General features: G+C 48.3%; 2 protein-coding genes across 3 annotated transcripts in view; one reads left to right on the plus strand and one right to left on the minus strand.

Annotated features, from left to right (window-relative positions):
• WDR48 (WD repeat domain 48) overlaps window positions 1–6,561 on the plus strand; it is a 45,826-nt gene extending 39,265 nt beyond the window's left edge. The window contains exons 17-19 of the mRNA XM_063115160.1: window positions 2,053–2,129; window positions 3,700–3,892; window positions 4,519–6,561. Coding sequence (XP_062971230.1) covers window positions 2,053–2,129; window positions 3,700–3,892; window positions 4,519–4,614 — 366 coding nt within the window. The 3' untranslated portion in view covers window positions 4,615–6,561. The remainder of the gene's footprint in view (window positions 1–2,052; window positions 2,130–3,699; window positions 3,893–4,518) is intronic.
• Window positions 6,532–18,828, minus strand: GORASP1 (golgi reassembly stacking protein 1). Of its 2 annotated transcripts, XM_063115161.1 has the most exons (9): window positions 18,685–18,828; window positions 14,738–14,818; window positions 13,929–14,132; window positions 11,336–11,422; window positions 11,062–11,192; window positions 10,478–10,820; window positions 9,482–9,632; window positions 8,853–9,005; window positions 6,532–8,604 (listed from the first exon to the last, which is right to left on the minus strand). In XM_063115161.1, exons 1-9 carry the CDS (start codon window positions 18,745–18,747, stop codon window positions 8,351–8,353), a joined length of 1,467 nt encoding a protein of 488 aa, XP_062971231.1. In that variant the 5' UTR covers window positions 18,748–18,828; the 3' UTR covers window positions 6,532–8,350. The 2 variants fall into 2 exon arrangements, with proteins under 2 accessions (XP_062971231.1, XP_062971232.1); XM_063115162.1 differs by lacking the exon at window positions 8,853–9,005.
• Between the last annotated feature and the right edge of the window lie 46 nt (window positions 18,829–18,874).

Here is an 18,874-nt window from a genome sequence, read left to right on the forward strand (position 1 = left end):
TCTCACTGACTCCTTATCTTTCCTCTCAAAGGTGACAACTATTAATAGGTTAATGCATAGCCTTCAGTATTTTTTCCTTTGCATACACAAGCATATATTATTTGTGTACATATATGTGTGTATAGTTCATTTTATTTTGCACATAATCTCTTATACATATTGTTCTGCAACTTTTTTCACTTAAAAATGTATCTTGAACATCTTTTCATATCTGTACATATGGATCATTTCTTTTTAATGACTGTGTAGTATTCCGTTGTATAAATGTACCATAATTTATCTAATCAGTCCCCTATTAATGGACATTTAGGTTGTTTCCAATGTTTTCTATTACAAACAGTGCTGCAGTGAACATCCTTGTACATATATCTTTGTGTACTTTTTAGGATAAATTCCTAGAAGTGGAATTGCTGGATCAAAGGGTATGCACATTTTAAATTTTGATAGATATTGCCAAATTGCCCTCTACAAAGGCTGTACCACTTTACACTCTCACCAGCAGTGTATGAGTGCCCATTTCCCCACACCTACACCAATGCTGGATACTTTTAATATTTTCTAAAATATAGGCAAATATTATCATATTGTTTTAATGTGGATTTTAAAAAAATTTGTAATGAGGTTAAACATCTTTTCATATTGGCCATTTATATTTCTTCTGTGAATTGCCTGTTTGTATTCTTTACCCATATTGGGTCATTTGTCTTTCTGATTGATTTGTAGGAGTGCTTTATATTGAACATTAACCCTTTGATGATTACTTATGTCTCTCAAATTTTTACTTTCTTCATGGTGTCTTTTGCTAGGTGAAAAGTTTTAATTTTTATATAATCTAATTGATCCTTTATGGCTCTGAGTTTCATGTCTTGTTTAGCTGTTTCCCACTCCAAAGTAGCAAAAATGTTTTCTTATATTCACTTCTAGTACCTTTACGATCTTTTTTATGTCTAGATTTGTAATCTATTAGAATTTACTCTTCTGTTTGGTGTGAGGTAGAATTCTAACTTTTTCCAAGGAGATAGCCAGTGTGCCAGCAATTTATTGAATAACCTACCCTTTTTCTACTAATTTGAAATGCTGTCTTTATCATGTACTAGATTTCTGTATACATGTGGGTCTGTTTCTAGATTCTTTTACCTACTGTTGACCTATTTTCTATTTTCCTAAAGCCATATGAAAAGGGATTTAATCTCTAGAAGCTTTAGAAAATTTATTTTCTGTCCCAGATGTACCTCCAAGGACTTAAAGCCAGTGTGACAACTGATGGATATTCTATGGTCTTCTCTATGTCCGAACTCCCCATAAACCACTACTTCCTTTGAGTGTGAAACTCACCTGGGATACATTGCTGACTTTAGGCCGGTGGCTTATTCCTGAGAGGAGAAATCCAGACAGGATATGACATGGAGGCTCGGAAGGGATTAATACACTGAGAAAAGATGACCAGATAATTTTATCCTTCATCTAAGTATGTGGTTTACTTCATGGTAGACACCTAGGTTGTTGGCTGAAGTTTCCACTCTTTCTTAAAACCTCAGACCTCACTCTGATATCAGTGGGAAAGAAAATGGGAGGATCTGATTGGCCTTTTCAGTGGATGGTGCGCCTCACCAGTGTAGAGTGTGGCTTTGCTCAGAGGTGAATGCTGTTTGGGTTTCTCTCAAGACACTTAATTTTTTGTTTGGGCCTTTAGGTATCAGCCCCAATATTTTAGTGTAGAAGTGAGATTTTGGTTTATATGGCTTAAAAAATTAAAATAAAGTTTGTTTCCCTTTAATACCTTGTACTGTTATTTAAGAAAAGCCATGCTACAATTTTACATCGCCACTATTACAGCATATGATTTGTCTTTATATATCTTTTATTACAAAACTAAACGTATTTTTCTGATAAATTTTCTGTAAGCTGACTTAGATAATTTGTTAGTTTACTATAAATTTCATAGAGTCACTTTTAATTGTAATTATAACTTATAAATCATGTTTTCCTATTGATATTTTAGTTTATCAGCTAATAGAAACTATTGTATCTTTTTAACTTCTAATATTTCAGAAAAATATGCCCAAATTCAACAAAATTCCTTTCTACCTCCAACCTCATGCATCTTCAGGAGCAAAAACCTTAAAAAAGTAAGTAAATGTAATGTCATGTGGTTCCTTGATCTAATTAATAACAGAGAATCTTTTTCCTTATGATTGCTTTTATAGCAAAGGACACAAGTACTAGATCTAAGGCTGATTTTATAATAAAAGCTTATACAATTAAACCACTTACCAGGTACCAACTGTGGTAGGTTGCAGATGTTCAAAAAATAAACGAGACATATATTTTGTCTCTTGCTTTAATTCACAGTTTAGGATACAACCTGTATATAATAACTGCTTTTATGAATACTTGGGGAATAATGAGAGTGGAGGAAAGAAAAGGGTTTTTGACTGGAGCTTTCCAGAAAGGCTTTTTGAAGGACATGGAATTTGAGCTGTACATGTAAGGATAGCTATAACTTTAAAAGATTGATATTCCAGGTCTGTGACACAGTTGATTGGGGATGTATAAGTGAAAGCATGCACGAGATATTGGAAATTAGCATGACCCATCTAACTGCAGCATAGGTGGAGGAGCAATAAGAGGATACTAGGAGGAAAATTGAAAAGGTAATTAGAGGTTTCATTGATGTTGGATTTGAATGCTAAGCCACAGAGCATGTGGTGACTAAACACCAAAAATTTTTAAGATGTGGGATGTGGGCCAGGGAGAGGCTCAAGGCAGGGAGATCCAAGAGAAGAATTTTAGTAGTACAGGAATGAGATGAACTATGAATGATATGTGAACCCTGGTACGTAAAATCAAGATTTTTTAAAAAACGTTTTTGTTACAAAGATTTCCAAACTTAGACAAAAAGGGAATAGGATAATGAGCCACCATTGTCCATCAGACAGTTTCAGTAATTATCAACACCTGGCTAAACACTTGGCTTCATCTGTACCTCTCCCTACCCTCCTGGCCACCTCCTTCCACACGTACACTGGATTATTTTACAGTCCTAGATGTCACTTCAACTAGATTTAATGACTGAAGATCAAGATGGCTTTTAGAGTTTAAGCCTTAGCTATTTGGTTTGACTTATTGGCTGACGTCAGAGATACAGCAGTAGGTTTGGGGGTGAGGGAGTGATGAGTATAATTTGGGACATCAAACTGGAGATCCCCAGCCGTCTGTTGGGTTTGTGGTCAAAAGCAGAAGTTTGAAACTTGAAGTCTAGCCTGGGGCATCATCTGCCCACAAGTGCTAGTTGAACAAATGGCAGTAGGGAGGAGAGCCCAGGGGAAACTGAGCCCCAAGAGCACTGGACACTGGTAAGCACTGGGGGCTGCCTTCCCTTCCAGGATTATTTAGTTTGCCCAGTCTCTGGGAAAGCATTTAAGGGAGTAAAACCCAGAAGTCTATTCTGTATGTATATGTAAGTTTTAAGAACATGTATTTAATCTCATTTAGTTGCACATAAACTTGTGTTTTAGGAGGACACTATAGAAAATCTTTTGGCAATTCTAAAAGTAGATTAAAGCAATGACTAAAAATATTTATTGGTTTATGTTTCTGTGGTATGTTTAATCTTTATAAAATATTAACACCAAAGAAAAACAATATAAAAGATAATATTTAGTGATCTCCCTATCACAATATGTCTGCTTTTTACAGAGACAGACTCTCTGCTAGTGACATGCTCCAAGTCCGAAAAGTAATGGAACATGTTTATGAGAAAATTATCAACTTGGATAATGAGTCTCAAACCACTAGCTCTTCTAATAATGAAAAACCAGGGGAACAGGAAAAGGAGGAGGATATTGCTGTGTTGGCAGAGGAGAAAATTGAACTTTTGTGCCAGGACCAGGTAAGTGGATTGGAGGACCACAGTCCCTTTTTTTCCAGTGCTGGTGCTCAGACAGAATTACATAATGTGGTGTGATTATAGCTCCCAAATCTGTTTTGGGTGGCAGTCGGGTCTGCTTTAGAGAGGCTCTAAGGAACCCTGGGTCTCTCTCACCTATCTGTGAGGCCCCTTTGGAGGGGCTCTTTAGACCACCCTATGGGGAGATTTTCAGGGAAGACACAGATTTAAATATACACACAGACAAATGTGGATGCTGGAAGCTTCTTTTTTTCTAATAAGAAAAAGACATGGTCTTGATTTGCAGAGCAGCATCTGCTGTGTTAGTTTAAGATTTGGAGTGGAGGAGGTAGGTGAAGAAATGGCAGAGCTGTTTTAAATCAGAAGCACTTAAGATGTTTCTTCAGGGGAATGGCTGAAAGATGGCCTGGTATTTCTGGCAGAGCCACAAAAGATGCATATCTCACCGTGCCCAATTTCACACCTGCATGCATGGAAGCTGTAACAGCAAGAGCCCAGGCATGGGGGAGGAGTGAACAAGCTGAATCACCTGAAAAAAGTCCCTGAGTTAACGATAAAGGTTTTAGATATTAGAGACTTTGAAATTTATTTATTTTTTTCCTATTCAGGTTTTGGACCCAAATATGGACCTTCGAACAGTGAAACACTTCATATGGAAGAGTGGTGGTGACCTCACCCTCCATTACCGTCAGAAGTCCACGTGAAGGGTGGGCTGACACTCCTGGGTATTCATTTACTACCTTCCTCTATGGCCCCAAGAGTAGTCCTAGGAAGCCCACTGAGCCCCAACGAGAGCAAGACTTCTAATGGCAGATTTGGTATGGACCGAGATTATCTTTCAATTGAAGTGACTAATTGAGATGTAATATAGAAACCAGTTTCCATGTGTAGATTAAGCTGTCCCCAGGGAAGCAGAGTGCCAGAGCAGCAGAGCCCCAAGCAGACTATGTCTTGCAAGATGTACAGAGAACTGACAATAGGCCAGTGCAGACTTTGCTTCCTCCTTTTGTTTCAAAGGACTTTATCTTTGTCTATTAGCACTTGTTAGAGACATCGGTTGGGCCACATCTGTCACTGTGTTCGACTTCAAACCCACATGCTGTGTGGCTTTTCTAAGAGAGTACATTCCATTCATGCAGTACCTATGAAGGCTTTTTCCAAGTTTGTCATAAAAAAAAAAAAAAATCAAATTGTTTTCACCACTTAAGAGTTCTTTTTAATGGGAATTTGCTGTTGCACAACTTGAGAGTCAGCCCATTTCATAATAAATGATTAATGTTGGGCTTGTTTTTAATATTGCATCTCAGATGTGTTCTTGTTGGAAGATCTGAAATTCCAGGTGCTGGATCAGAGCACTTGGACTGCCGGGCCAGAGTTTGCACAGCCCGTGCCCAGCGATGCTGCACCCCTATAATGCCCTGGCTGTGCGGCATCTCCAGGGAGGTGTGGCTATTTCACTCCTTCCTCCACTATGTCCAGTTTTACTTACAGGCAAAACCAGCTAAGTCCACAGGTTCCTGCTCTGGGTGAGCAGCATGACACCACCAAAACTTTTAAGACCATGATGAAATTTTAATTTCATGAAATGCTACCTAAAATGTATGGTGTCAGAATAAAGGGATGAGTTAATTTGATATTCATATTCTGGAAGTATACATATTTGTTTTTCCAAAGTTTTATATGCAGGTTTTTGTTGTACCTGTATCCAGATCTTCTTTTCACTGTTCTAACAATCTAAAGCTTTCTTAGAATCATTTGGATCTTGTACAGAATATAACTTATTCTCACCTTTTGGCAGGAAATACTTTAGATTCTCCCCAAGGTCATTTTTATTCAGAATAGATCAATGGTCCACCCCCATAAAACCACATTAAGACAAGCCTCCTGTATGAAGCCAGAAGCACAAGTGCCTTCAGAGGGCAGTTTATTCCAGTCCAATTGCCTCCCCAACTTGTGTGTGGCCTGTCCCCACAACAGCAAGGACTGGGGAGGGGGGTGGGAGTTTTTTCTTTTCTACATCTTCACAGGTTCAGCTGGGGGCAGTTGATGGGCCTAGGTCCATTCCTTACTATTTGAGATATTCTGATCTGCACAACTGCAGACAGGGTTCCCTCAGTACTGGTCAACTTCCTTTGGAAGTGGACAGGTCATTGCCTCCTGCACTTTGAAGAAGTGAGCAAAAACCTGGCCACATTTCCAATGAGATGAAATGGTCTTTCTTCCTTTCTCAGAGAGCAACCGGCTTCTTTTTTAAAAAAAAGTCCTTTCTATCTATGTTGGATACAACAGTGTGCTTTTGGTGCACATTTTTTAGTAATAATTGTGAATTAATGTCAAAAAAAAAGAAAAAAGAAAAAACACTTATTTATCAGCCCTCAGTTGTACTTGCACGAGGGGCCTTTGAGCTAAAGGAATGGGTTTTGCTGGGTCATTTCACCCTGTGTGCTGAGCCTTGGGTGGCTGCGTTCCCTTTCTGTCATAGATCTGACCCCCAGCATGGTTGTACTTTTTCCCCCTCCAGTCAAATCAGTAATAGTTTCCAGAAAACTTGACAGTCTGCAATGCCCAAAGGGTAAAAATCTGTATTTCACAGTTGTATAGAATAAAACCTTTAGTTAAAATATTTTAAAGTGTAGTACACATTTATTTTTTCACTTGTCATTTTCCTTCATAGCAGATTACAGAGAAAGAAAGAAACCTGTGGTTTCATGTTCACGCTGGAAATAATTAACATTGATACCCACTTTATTCCCCAGTTTATGGGGAAGGGAGAAGTAAAAGTGAGGGAGGGAGGAGCCAGAACATTTGAGTAAGGGCAACTTTGGACCAGACTGCCAGGCTAGAGTTAAGGGAAGCCCATCCCACAGCAGTCTTCTGGCAATTCTGTTCCACTTCCTGCATTCCTGCAGACTTGACACTGGGCTCCCGGACAATCCAGGACACAATGCCTCACTGTTCCAGACTTACCAGCTCCTCTGAAAAGCTGGACAAGGGCTTGCTTTCGGTATAGTAACAGTGCTTGAAACTTCGTGTTTGCTGATTTGAGTCCTCCCTCCATATAGTCAGTTGGTCTGTGCCCCCCAGAGCAGACAGTCATTATGCAGGCCTGATGGAGCTTGAGTTCCCTGCATGTACATAGATGTTAACAAATCAGGCTGTAAAGGTGAGACTTTCAACTGGGCAGAGGCCAGAAAACAAGGCCAGAGGTAACTTTCGTCATAATTAGCAAGGAGTGTGGGAAGGTGAGGAACTCCAAAGCAGCAGAGGATTTCAGTTAGAGAACCCTCTTCTCTAGAAACTGAGCATAGCAGAGCACCTGACCTAGCCTTAGCCTCCAAAGGCACTTGGGGGATGGAGGGAACAGCTTTCTCCCATACTACAGAAAAGGGCCCTTACCCACTTTTATCTAGGCTACCTTTGGGCTGGCAACTGTGTGTGAAGAGACCTTGTCAGGTGGGCTGGCTTTAAGAGTTTGCTTAGGATGGTGAATTTAAATGTGCAGCTTTTATTCACCACTGGGGCTGGCTGGATGCCTTGTATATTTAGAAGATGTCATTGGGAGGCTCACAAGACTAGACATTGGGGATACTAGGTCTGTGGTGTGTAGGCCTAGAGGAAGAAGAAACATTGTGATCCAGGCAGAGATGGGTCTCCACCAAAGGGCCTAGAATTTCAAAGTCCCTTCTCTGCAGATGTGGGCAGGTACACTGCTTCTCTCGTACAACCCTGAGTGGCATGTCAGCCAGTCTGAGCCAACTGTGGCAGTGTAGTACAGGGACGAGGGCACATGACTAAGCAGCCAGTGACTGGGACTTGGAGGGGGTCCCCGGGGCTTGGGGGTTCCCTCCAGTACAGATGGGTCTGGCTGCGCTGTGCAGGAAGAATCAAGGCAAGCCCTAACAAAGCAATCAGGCCAACACCAACCAACCCCTTCCTCTCTTGCCTCATCTTCACACTGGATCATGACCAGACCCTGCTGCCTCCTGGGCAACCCCAGTGACCAAAGCAGGAGCAACCACTGGACCTGAGAATACATAGCCAAAAGATGCCCTCCCACAAGGCCCATGGCTGCCTCTCCCTAACCAATGAGGCTTCATGCCCCACCCAAGCAGCAAAGAATCCTCCCTCTCCTACCCCAGTTCCTGCAAAACATACTTTATCTGGGGTGCTGCTCCCAGCCCTTTGCCACCCCCAAAAGGACTCGTTTGAAATCCCCAAAGCCAGGACCATCAGACAGGATAAATGCTGGCAGGTCATCTGGAGATCAGGAGTAGGGTCTGAGTAGAAACAAAAGCCCCCTGCCAGCAGAAATCCCTGCACACCACTTGAAGCTGCATCCTAAGAAGCTGAACAGGGCTGTGATTAGGCACGGAGCTGGGCTGCCTGCCCACAGGTAGGCCTCATGAAATGTCATCAGGAGACTTGTTACAGCCCAGGGTGTTATTCTGGTATAGACATCTGGGCCTGGCTGGCCAGCCCCTCAGCCTCTGCCCCCAAATCTGGGCTCTCTGTGCTTGCCGGCTCCTCCTCAGCCTGGGCTTCAAGCAGCTCAGCAGACAGCCCATCTTCTGGTGAGGCTGCAGAGGTGAGGCTGTCGGGAAGAGTCAGCTGAGGCAGGTGGTCTGGCTGGGCTTGTGCACCTGGGCTGTCCAGGAAGGAGACTTCAAACTCTGACCCAGACCATGTGGCCTCACCTGAAACACAAAGGGTGGGGCTGAGGAGGCCTGCAGAACCTATGGCCCTGGTGCTGCGGCTAGTAACCCACTGATCCCCCACTGCCACCACAGGCTTTGAGGGGGATGGGAGATCAAGTGTACAAATGCCTTGATGTGGCTGTATCCAACCGGATGGCAGACATCTAACTCCGCTGAGGAGTTCCGGGTAGCCTTCTCAACAACCTGGGCTCCTTCCTAGGGGGCTTCTGAAGCTGCCGGCCACTCACCGCCCCGCTCGTGGGAACTGTTGCTGGAGCAGACATCCTCTGGCCCTGAGGGTGAGACAGCTGTGGAGGTCAGCGCTGTGGAAGAGGGCAGGCTGGACCACACACTGGCATTACTGCTGTCCAAGAGGGAAAGGCCCGACACGTCCAGGAAGCCTGGGGGAGGGGGGCGCAGTTCTGTACCAATGCAAAACCCTGAACTCTAGAAAGCCAGTACCCTGGGCTCACCCTGCTCTGTTTCTAGGGGCATTTGGCCAAATTTGTGAGACTGCAATCTCAGCCCCTGGTGATTCCCCCACCCAACCCCAAAAAGGTTTCCCACTGTCTGTTTCTGAGGAAAGAAAGGAGCCTGGGGTCAAGCATCATGGGAGTGGCACAGTGGCAGTGAGCCCAGACCCTGCTCTGTCTCCCAGTTTGCTGTGTAACCCTTCAGGCCACCTTTCTCTCTTCAGGACTACAGACTCCCCATCTGTATACTGGATGGGAGATCTGCAACTATCTTAGCATATGAAATATGAGTGCCCTAGGGAAAGTTCTGGCACTGCTGCCAAAGTCCAGCCCTGAGTCTGAGGCCCACTTCAGCACCAGGATTTGCAGGTTCTGTACTCTCCTCTCCAGGGTATGCCCAGTACCTGGGTCCATGACTCGCTGCACTGGAGGAGGAGGCTGAAGAGGAAACTCCATGGAACACGGAAGTCCCCCAAGGTCTGGAGCACTATGGCTGGGACTCCCGGGCCCAGGAAGCTGTCCCTCCATCGAAGAGCCAGGTGCCTGCAGCAGGGCCTAGGGGAGTCACAGAAGAAGAGGGAATGGGGCAATCAAGACAGTGCCTCGAAGTGAAGGATTTCAGTCCAACCTATCCACCAGACCATCCTTGCCCTGTGAGCACCACTCTGCCTGAAAGAAGGAAATGGCCTTTGTGATCTGCCCCTTCCTCTACAGGTGATATGAAGTCAGCCCAGAGGGGCCTGGCCTGGCCTCCCCTGCAGTGTTGACACTGAGAGTGAGCACTCTTCCCACTCTGCTGGGGAGCCCCAGGTGTCCACCTGGCCCTGACAAATTCTCTCTGCTGCCTGGGCCCCCATCAGTGACCCACAAGAAGAGAGGGCCTTCCAACCATCCCTGCATACCCCCTGGTACAGACTCCAGGCACCAGCCCAGTGCCCAAAGGTTCTCTCAGGCAACCACTCATAAGCCATGAAAGCAGGGCCAGTGCTTCTCTGCAGACTTGGCCAGACAACTATCAACTGGGGGCCCAGCCCCTGGCCCAGCTTTACCACAGACTTACTGAGGCAGAGAACAAGATTCTGCCCATCTCTGAGCCTCAGTTTCCCACTCATGAAGTGAGATGACAACAAGTGTTTTGCCTCCACCTTCACCTCTGGACCCAAGGGGCAGGAGAACCAAAAGTGGGTTTCATTGTCCCAGGAAGAGCCCATCTGTTCCCACTACGTCCCAGAAGCGGATGGGCCTCCCCAGAAGCACAACGGTCCCATAGACAGACTTCGAGTAAGGGTTGCTGGAGGCTCCCCATGAACAGCCTCCAGAGACCTCTCTTCCTGGCTGCCAGGCCCCTAACTCACATGAAGCTTCCCTCTTCCCATGCCTGGCAGGTGTTCCGCACATACCTCCGTGTAGTCACTCTGCCTGGAACCTATCTCTGGGCCAGGAGGGGCAGGAGAGTCCTGGGGGTTGGGTCCAGGTGGTGGGGTACCAAGTAGTGGAGCATCAGGAGATGGGGTACCAGGCAGTGGCGCATCAGGTGGTGGCACATCAGGTGGTGGAGCACCAGGTGGTGGAGCACCAGGTGGTGGAGCACCAGGTGGTGGAGCACCAGGTGGTGGAGCACCAGGTGGTGGAGCACCAGGTGGTGGAGCACCAGGTGGTGGAGCACCAGGTGGCTTCTTGTGGTGGCTGGAGGGCTGGGTTGGGATCCGGTGTAGATATCCATAGCCAATACCACACCCCAAACTGCCAAAGGCCAGAAACATTCAATCCAGGGGGTTGTCCCACAGCCCTCCCTACCTTACCACACCCACCCACCATCAGCAACAAGGGGGCTGGAAAAGGCACTTCCTGGACCAGTGGTCTGCCTCAGAATCCCTGGGCCCAGGACCCAGCCCTCCATCTCCACCATGGGACTCTGGAGGTCCATGCCCTCTGGTCAGGCCCCACCCACCTACCCCTGCAGCCCTCCAATCCCAGGAAGTACCTGCCCTCTCCACCCCAGGCTGCGTTGGGAGTTACAGTCACCTCCCGGCAAGAGTCAGACTCGGAGTTATAAACCATCAGCTTCAAGGGCTTCCCCTCGTGAGACTCGATGAGCGTAAAGAAGTCCTCAGACTATGAGAAACACACAGCCCCTGAGGCCTGCTCCCAGCACTAGACTGAAGCCTCAACAAAACAAAGCACTTCTCATGGACAGCATCCATCTTTCCACACCCCATCCAGGGGGCCCAAGGAGGGACAAGCCATGAGTTCCTCACCTCCTGGAGGATCTGGTCGGAGCCAACCACATAGTCTGTGTACGGGCACAGGCCAGCAAGGGAAGCAGGTGAAGATGGTTCCACATCCTGGAGAAAGAATCATAAACTATTGGCCTCACTACTGAGGTGGGGAAAGGGCAAGGGGAGCTGCCTTGCCAGGTAGTGAATAGAACACCTGTCCTCTGTCCCCAGGCAGGTCCTCCAGCCCAGACTCCTTTACCTCGTACCCCAATTCCCTTACCTCCCCCAGGTCTACGGCCTGCCCAGCAGAGGGCAGCATCATGGCAAGGTGCTGCAGCACTGGGCTCTGGAATCCGAGCCTGGGCTCAACTCCTGGCTCCACCAACTGCTAGCTATGTAACTGAACAAATTACTGAACCTCTCTTAGCCTCAGTTTCTCCACAATTGAAAGTAGGATACATAGTACCTACTCATAGGGTTGCTGAGAAGATTAAAGAAATATATGTAAAGAAACCACACCTTGGTCACAGTAAGTGCCCAATTGAATTGTTGCTACTGCTGCAGACAAGTGGCTGAAGATCCTGCATAAGGGCTGGAGGTGAGGGCAGTGAGCAAATCACTTTCTCCTCTGGAAAGCTCTATTACCCCCAGTCTCCCTGGGAAATGGAAAGGAATTTGCATCATCAGCCCCATTTCACTAATGGGCAAACTGAGGCAGGCTGCAAAGGTTGAGAAACCTGGCCAGGCTCCTTCAAGAAGTCAGTGAGCAATAGAGGAGGCTAGACACCAAAGCAGCCAACTTCTAGCTTAGAGCACCCTCCTTCCACCAAGCCAAAGACTGAGCATTCGAGAACTTGGACACCATCAATGGGCACAGGTGTCAGGTGTGCAAGTGTGTCTGTAAACAGACACATCTATGACAGCTCAGACACTGAGGTTCATTAAGGTATCAGTTAATCACATAACAATACACCAGAAAAACTACTATATATATGAGGGGGTCTTCAAAATGTTCATTGGAAATAAGTATTATGATAAAACTATACGTGGATTTCAAGTTTTTTGCACCAAAATAAACCTGTACTAACTTGTTATAATATGTCTGAACAGGATCTAGTTTGAGGCACTAAGAAGGATAAGATATCAGTTTGGAAAGACCCTCTATCAGATCAACATGAATTCTGCTAAAATTGAAGCAAGAACAAGCATCAAATTTATGGTGAAGCTTGGGTGGAAGAAAGGTGACATTAATGATGCTTTACAAAAAGTTTATGGGAACAATGCCCCAAAGGAATCAGCAGTTTACAAAAGGATAACTCATTTTTAAGAGAGAAGATTTTGTTGAAGATGAAGCCTGCAGCAGCAGACCATCCACATCAATTTGTGAAGAAAAGTTAATCTTGCTTATGCCCTAATTGAAAAGGACCGGTGATTAACAGCAGAAACAACAACCAACACCACAGACATCTTAACTGGTTCAGCTTACACAATTCTGACTGAAAAATTAAAGTTGAGCAAACTTTCTGATCAATGGGTGCCAGAATTGTTGCATTCAGATCAACTGCAGACAAGAGCAGAGCTTTCAATGGAATTTTTAAACAAGTGAAATCAAGATCCTGAAGCATTTCTTCGAAGAACTATAATAGAAGATGGATGAAACATGGCTTTACAAGTATGATCCTACAGACAAAGCACAATCAAAGCCGTCACCACCAAGAGATGGAATTGGTCCAGTCAAAGCAAAACTGGACCAGTCAAGAGCAAAGGTCATGGCAACAGGTTTTTGCGATGTTCAAGGAATTTTGCTTGTTGACTTTCTGGAGGGCCAAAGAATGATAACATCTGCTTATAATGAGAGTGTTTTGAGAAAGCTTCACCAAAGCTTTAGCAGAAAAGCACCGAGGAAAACTTCACCAGAGAGTCCTTCACCACGACAACACTCCTGCTCATTCCTCTCATCAAACAGGAACAATTTTGCAAAGTTTTGATGGTAAATCATTAGGCATCCACCTTACAGTCCTGATTTGGCTCTTTCTGACTTCTTTTTGTTGTCTAATCTTAAAAAAATCTTTAAAGTGCATCCATTTTTCTTCAGTTAATAATGTAAAAAAAGACTGCATTGACATGGTTAAATTCCCAGGCTAAATGGCTGGTATCATCACTTATAAAAAGGGTCTTGAACTTGATGAAGCTTATGTTGAGAAATAAAGTTTATATTTTTTATTTTTATCTTTTAATTTCATTTGTCCATGAATTTTTTTGAAGTTTGAGAACCTAATTGTAGAAGCAGTGTTCCAGCAGTACCACCATTCCAGTACATGATATCCCCACCTTTTAAAATAAGACCAAGGTATAGGAGACAAGAAAGTACCCAAAATCACCCTGCTTCAATAAGAAGCAGAGTACACTGTTCAGGTAGTAATGTGCCCTCTCTGAGACACTGGAATGAGATCAGATCTGGCTCTGAGACCTCTCATAAACCCACTAGTTGTTCTCCTCTCCCCGAGCCCCGCGCATACAACCTGGCCATCCCAGGCTCTGGTCTTACCCTTCTCCTGCATGCTCCACCCTACCCAGCCCTGCCCAAGTAAACTGGCTCCACCTCCTCCCGCATGCCCTACTCCACACTCACCAGCACGTGCCACACATGCTCGCTGGCCCTGCGGAAGCTGCAGAAGCGCACGCTGGCACCCAGCAGGCCCTGGCCGCCCCACATGTTGCTGGGCACCACCTCCACCTCGCGCACCTTCATGGTCTTCATATTGAACACCTCCAGCTTCACAGGCTTCTCCACATTGGCCTTCAGCAGTGCCTTCAGCGTGTCGTTCTCCTTGTTCTGAGGGGGCAGCAGGGCTGACTCCAAGGCCCCCCCCCCGCCACATCTGGCCAGCCCCCTCAGATAAGTCTGGGCTGGAGATGGGGCAAGGGCCTTGGTGGCCAGCAGCCCCAGCAGGACCTGGTGTGGGGATGGGCCGGGGATGGGCCAGGGATGGGGCAGTGTCTGGGCTCCAGTTCATAGGCCAGGCTTGGACCTGTAGCCACTGAGACCCCCACCCCCCACCAACCCCATGTACTGCCAAATGGTCCTCCCTCAGCCAGCCAGAAAATACAACAAAGTAAGCAAAAAGCCTCCTGGGTCCAGAGCACTCCAGTGCTGCCCCACTCTGAACTGCTCCTTGGCCAGGGCCCTCATACCCCAAATGCCCTAGGAGGCAGGCCCCTTAGGCCTTGTGGCCACCTCCAAGACTCCATCTGTCCCCAGTACACCCCAGAGAGCTCAGGAGCTGAGTGCTGGGCAGGGCCCCAATCAGCTCTGAGTACACTTGGGAGGAGGAGACAAGGTTGGGCCTCCCCATTGAAGAAAAGGGAGGCAGGAGCAGTTTGGGACAGAGGGACACCCACACACACAAGCAAAGCAGAGGTAGGGTGGAGGAGCCTCACCAGCCGCGAGTGCCCAATAGTGATGATGAAGTCAAAGTAGGGCTCCAGGCCTGCGTGCTGGGCCGGAGAGTTCTCCTGAACCTGTCCCACAGCAGAGGACATAGTCACTGCGCCAACCCCGTGACTCTCCAAGAAGCCCCTGCCGTCAATTTCAGAAACTATCACCATGCCCAGTGTCCCAGCCAGGACACATGCCTAGCATGAACTGTTCTGAGCATTGTCCAGGTTTACTCCATCCCGTCTCACTACCTTCCTGGGCACAAGTTTTCCTCTTAGGAAAATGCCTCTTTCCTGAATATGATCCATAGATGCTTACATAGATGCCTCATAGCCCAGGGCAGCCCTGGGGGCTACCAGGAGGCAGCCCGGAGACACGTTGGCACAGGCCTGTGGGAATGCTGTCCCAGAGTGCTGGGCTGGGACCAGCAGGAAAGCCAGAAGGGTTTACGAGAAAGGTTTGGATGTGGACAAGAAGGGACAGCCACGACATGTAGTGGAAGTAGGCAGGCACTGGGAGAGATGCAATGAGGGCTATGCCCAGAAAGAGGGAGCAGAAAAAGCAGTCTGTGGCCAAATCTCGGGGGGGCTCAGGCCCTGGGGTGGCAGACCTAGGCTCAGTCCAGCAGGCACTGAGAGCCACTGAGGTGTGCTGGTGGAGAAGAGCCGACTCCAGGGGCAGGACCGCTGAGCCAGGGAGTACAGGCAGTGCCAATGCCGGTGGCCTGGCTCTAGACTGAGGAGCCTTTCCAGCGGCTCAGCTGTCCTCAGAGTCTTGCCTCCATGCACATGAAGGACACCTCCTCCAGGAGGCATACCCAGCCCCAGGGTGCTCCCTGCCCCTCCCTGAACTCCCTAGTTCACAGCTGTCTCCAAAAGCACAACAACCAGGCCTTGCAAGCTGTGGCAGAAATCCATCTCAAAGGCCCCATTTACAGAGCCTTTCTGACACAGTGCGGCCTTTGTCCCAGGGTCCTGGTCCCTGAAGGTGGGCCCACATCCTCAGGCTTTTATCTGCGGGCACTTGATGACCTGTTGGTCAGGCCTCAGCCAGGCCCTGCTGAGAGGGCAAGGGGATCCTGTGACCTCAGGCTCTTGATGCCTCCTTGAGGGGAAAGCTCTATGGCCCCTCCAGTCTTGGACTCCCCTAGCCGAAGGAGAGCTCACAGAGAGCCTATGGAGAACAAACTGCTGAGCCTTTCGATCCAGGACACTTTGCCCCTGGAATTAGGACTGTCTCTCGCAGCACTGCCAATCGAGCCCCTGCTCACCACCTCCAGAAGCTGCCATGGCTTTCAATGGGAGTGAGCCCAGCAGCCAACTCTGTTCCCAGACTCTGCTGCAGGGGAGCTCTAAGCCCTTTCCTCTATCCCTTCAGGGGTCTTTGGAAAACCACAGCACAGTTAATCAGGGATAGCTTGGGGGAAGTGCTCCTCCCTGATCACAGCCACTTTCAAACCACAGTACCTCCCCTGGGTGAGGCCATAGCTCCTAAAAACATGCTACCCACTACCTTCTTGTGTGGCTGCTGCTGTGCATCATGAATGAGATCCAGAGGCTCAGGCCCCCAGTCCCAGCCCACACAGTATCTCTACCTAACCTCTCCTGTGGCCTTGTCCTCTGTCTAGCTACTCTCCACTTCCTTCACCCTGGGCCTTCTCATTGCTCACTATGTCTTCGCAGCTGGAAAAATCTATGCTGCTGACCACTGCACCCCAACTCCTGCAAAAACCACCACCCTTCCATCCAGTTCTCTCTCGGGGGTACCCATCACACTCCACCCCACAGCCCCACAACATGTGCTGCTTTTCGTAACATTCCCACTACTTTCCCCATCGGGGAACCTAATGAAATTAACAATAAGCAGCTTACACTTACTGAGGGCTGGCTGGTTGGGTGCCAGGAGATGGCACCACCTCACCTGCTTTATCATTTAGCCCTTCTACTAACCCCAGTTTACAAATGAGAAAAAATATTCGTAATTCAGTCATCTGACCCCAGGAAATCCAACCCAGAGCCCTCCCGCTAAGCACTACCCTGCAACATCAGTTTTCTGGCATATTCTCACTACTGTAAGCTCACTGAGGGCAGGGATTTCTCCAAAGTGACTGGCACACAGTGGGAACACCAATATTTATAGAAGGCAACACACCTGTTCTTCATTTCTTAAAATGTAAGTAGGTCATGTCACTCCTCCACTTAAAACCTCCCAAAGGCTCCACATCTCAGAATACAACTGTAAATCTTCAGGACAGCATGCAAGGTCCTACACAGTCTGGTCTCATCCTCTACTGATCTCCTCACACTGGCCATTCCATCCAAGCACCTGAGCCTCACCTCCTTGCATTTCCTCACACACACAAGCATACCCACCTCAGGGCCTCTGCACCTGCTGGTCCTTCTGCCTGGAATACTATTCCCCTAAATACCTGTACTGTCCACGTTTTACTTCCTTCTGAGGCATCTGTTCAAATGTTACTTGATCAGAGGTCTTTCCTGACCTCTCTATCCAAAATAGCACACATCCATCAATCTTTGTCCCCTTAACCTGCTTTATTTTTCTCGCTAGCTATTATTACCACTGCTATATATTTCTTTACAGTCTCCCTTCTCTCCCTACCAGCATCCAAATGTAAACTCCATGAGAATAAAAACGATGTCTGTTCTGTTTACTGCGTTATCTCTGGTGCCTAAAAATCTGCCTGCCAGAGTATGTGCTCAAACATATCTGTTTTTGTCACTGACGACCTCTGACCCCTTGACCTCTCAATGTGTCCCCTCTCCATCAGGCCCCTCCTGTCTTCACTCCTACTATCACCCCACCCCCTTCTTGCCAATATCCTGATTCCTCTGCTTTCCATTAAACGTGTTGGAAGACTCTCCTGGCTGAATACATTCCACTGTCCACCTTTTCCGTCCGATGCCTCACCATGATAAAGCCCATCACCGAGGCACAAATCCTGTCAACTCTGGGTCCTCAAAACCAGCCTGGCTTTTGTGTGAGGCAACCCCTTCTTTAGCTCTCCCATGTGGTAGCCGGTAACGGAGCCTCCCTTCAAAACAGAGACTCAACAGCCGGGCGCCAAACTGACAAGCTTGCCTGTCTACACCCATCTCTGCATCTATCTGCTTTTCACAAGAAAAGGGAGTATGGCAGGGGGTGGTGGTGGGGATCTTCCCCGCTGCGCTCTGGGGTCAGAACCCTCCTGCCCCTCACCTAAATTACAACCCCTCTTTGAAGTCCAAATTTCCACCTGGCTGCGGGACCTTCTCCTCACCTTCACAGCCCGACTCTAGGAATCCCACTCGGTCTCCACTTTCCTGAAGCCTGCTCATCCAGGTCTCCTTGTAGCGGCACCTAAAGGCCATTCTCAGCCCCCGCCCCACCCTTTCACCCTGGGGACCCTCCCCTAGCTGCAAGCGCTCTCCCGGCGGCTTCTGCGGCATATTCTCCCGGTCCTCCCGTTCCTCACTTTTCCTCCCCCGCGGCTGGCGTCCACTTGGTTACCCCGACCCCTGGACTGTAAGACCCGAGGCGGGGCCCAGCAGGTCCTCGGCGTTGCGGGCCCTCTCCCCAGCCCAGCAGGAGCGCGGCACTCCGCGGGACAGCGCAGTGTGCGCAAGCGCACGAGCGCGGCCGGCTGGAGCCGGGGATTCTTCACCCCGGGACAGCGCCGCTCCCGGCGGCCCGACCAGGAAACGCTCCCGCTTCCCACACAACTGACCCTCGGGGCGCGAGCGGGTTCCGGCCGCGGCCGCAGACCGGCCGGGGGCCAGGAGTCCCGGAGGCCGCCTCTCCCAAGCGGCTCCCCTCGGGCAGAGGGCACCGTGCGCCTCGCGGGCCGCAACACTCGGGCCAGGACCCCACCGCAGCTGCCCCGCGACCAAACGTCCGCGCGCACCGCTGCGGGCGTCCAGCCAAAGTCCCCGGCGCCGCGGGGGCGACTCACTCCGTGCAGGTGGAAGCCCTCGGCGCCACCCGCGGGCTGCTCGGCGCTGGCGCCCAGGCCCATGGCAGCCGCTCCACTCGGCGCCGGTGTCCGACACCGCAGTGCGACCCAACAGGCCGGCCGGCGCCGCCAGCGCGGACTCGCTCTTTCGGCGCTCGATTACCCGCGCCTTGTCACGTGGGGTGCTTTG

This window comes from Cynocephalus volans, chromosome 11, assembly GCF_027409185.1.
Source record: "Cynocephalus volans isolate mCynVol1 chromosome 11, mCynVol1.pri, whole genome shotgun sequence".
NCBI lineage: Eukaryota > Metazoa > Chordata > Mammalia > Dermoptera > Cynocephalidae > Cynocephalus > Cynocephalus volans.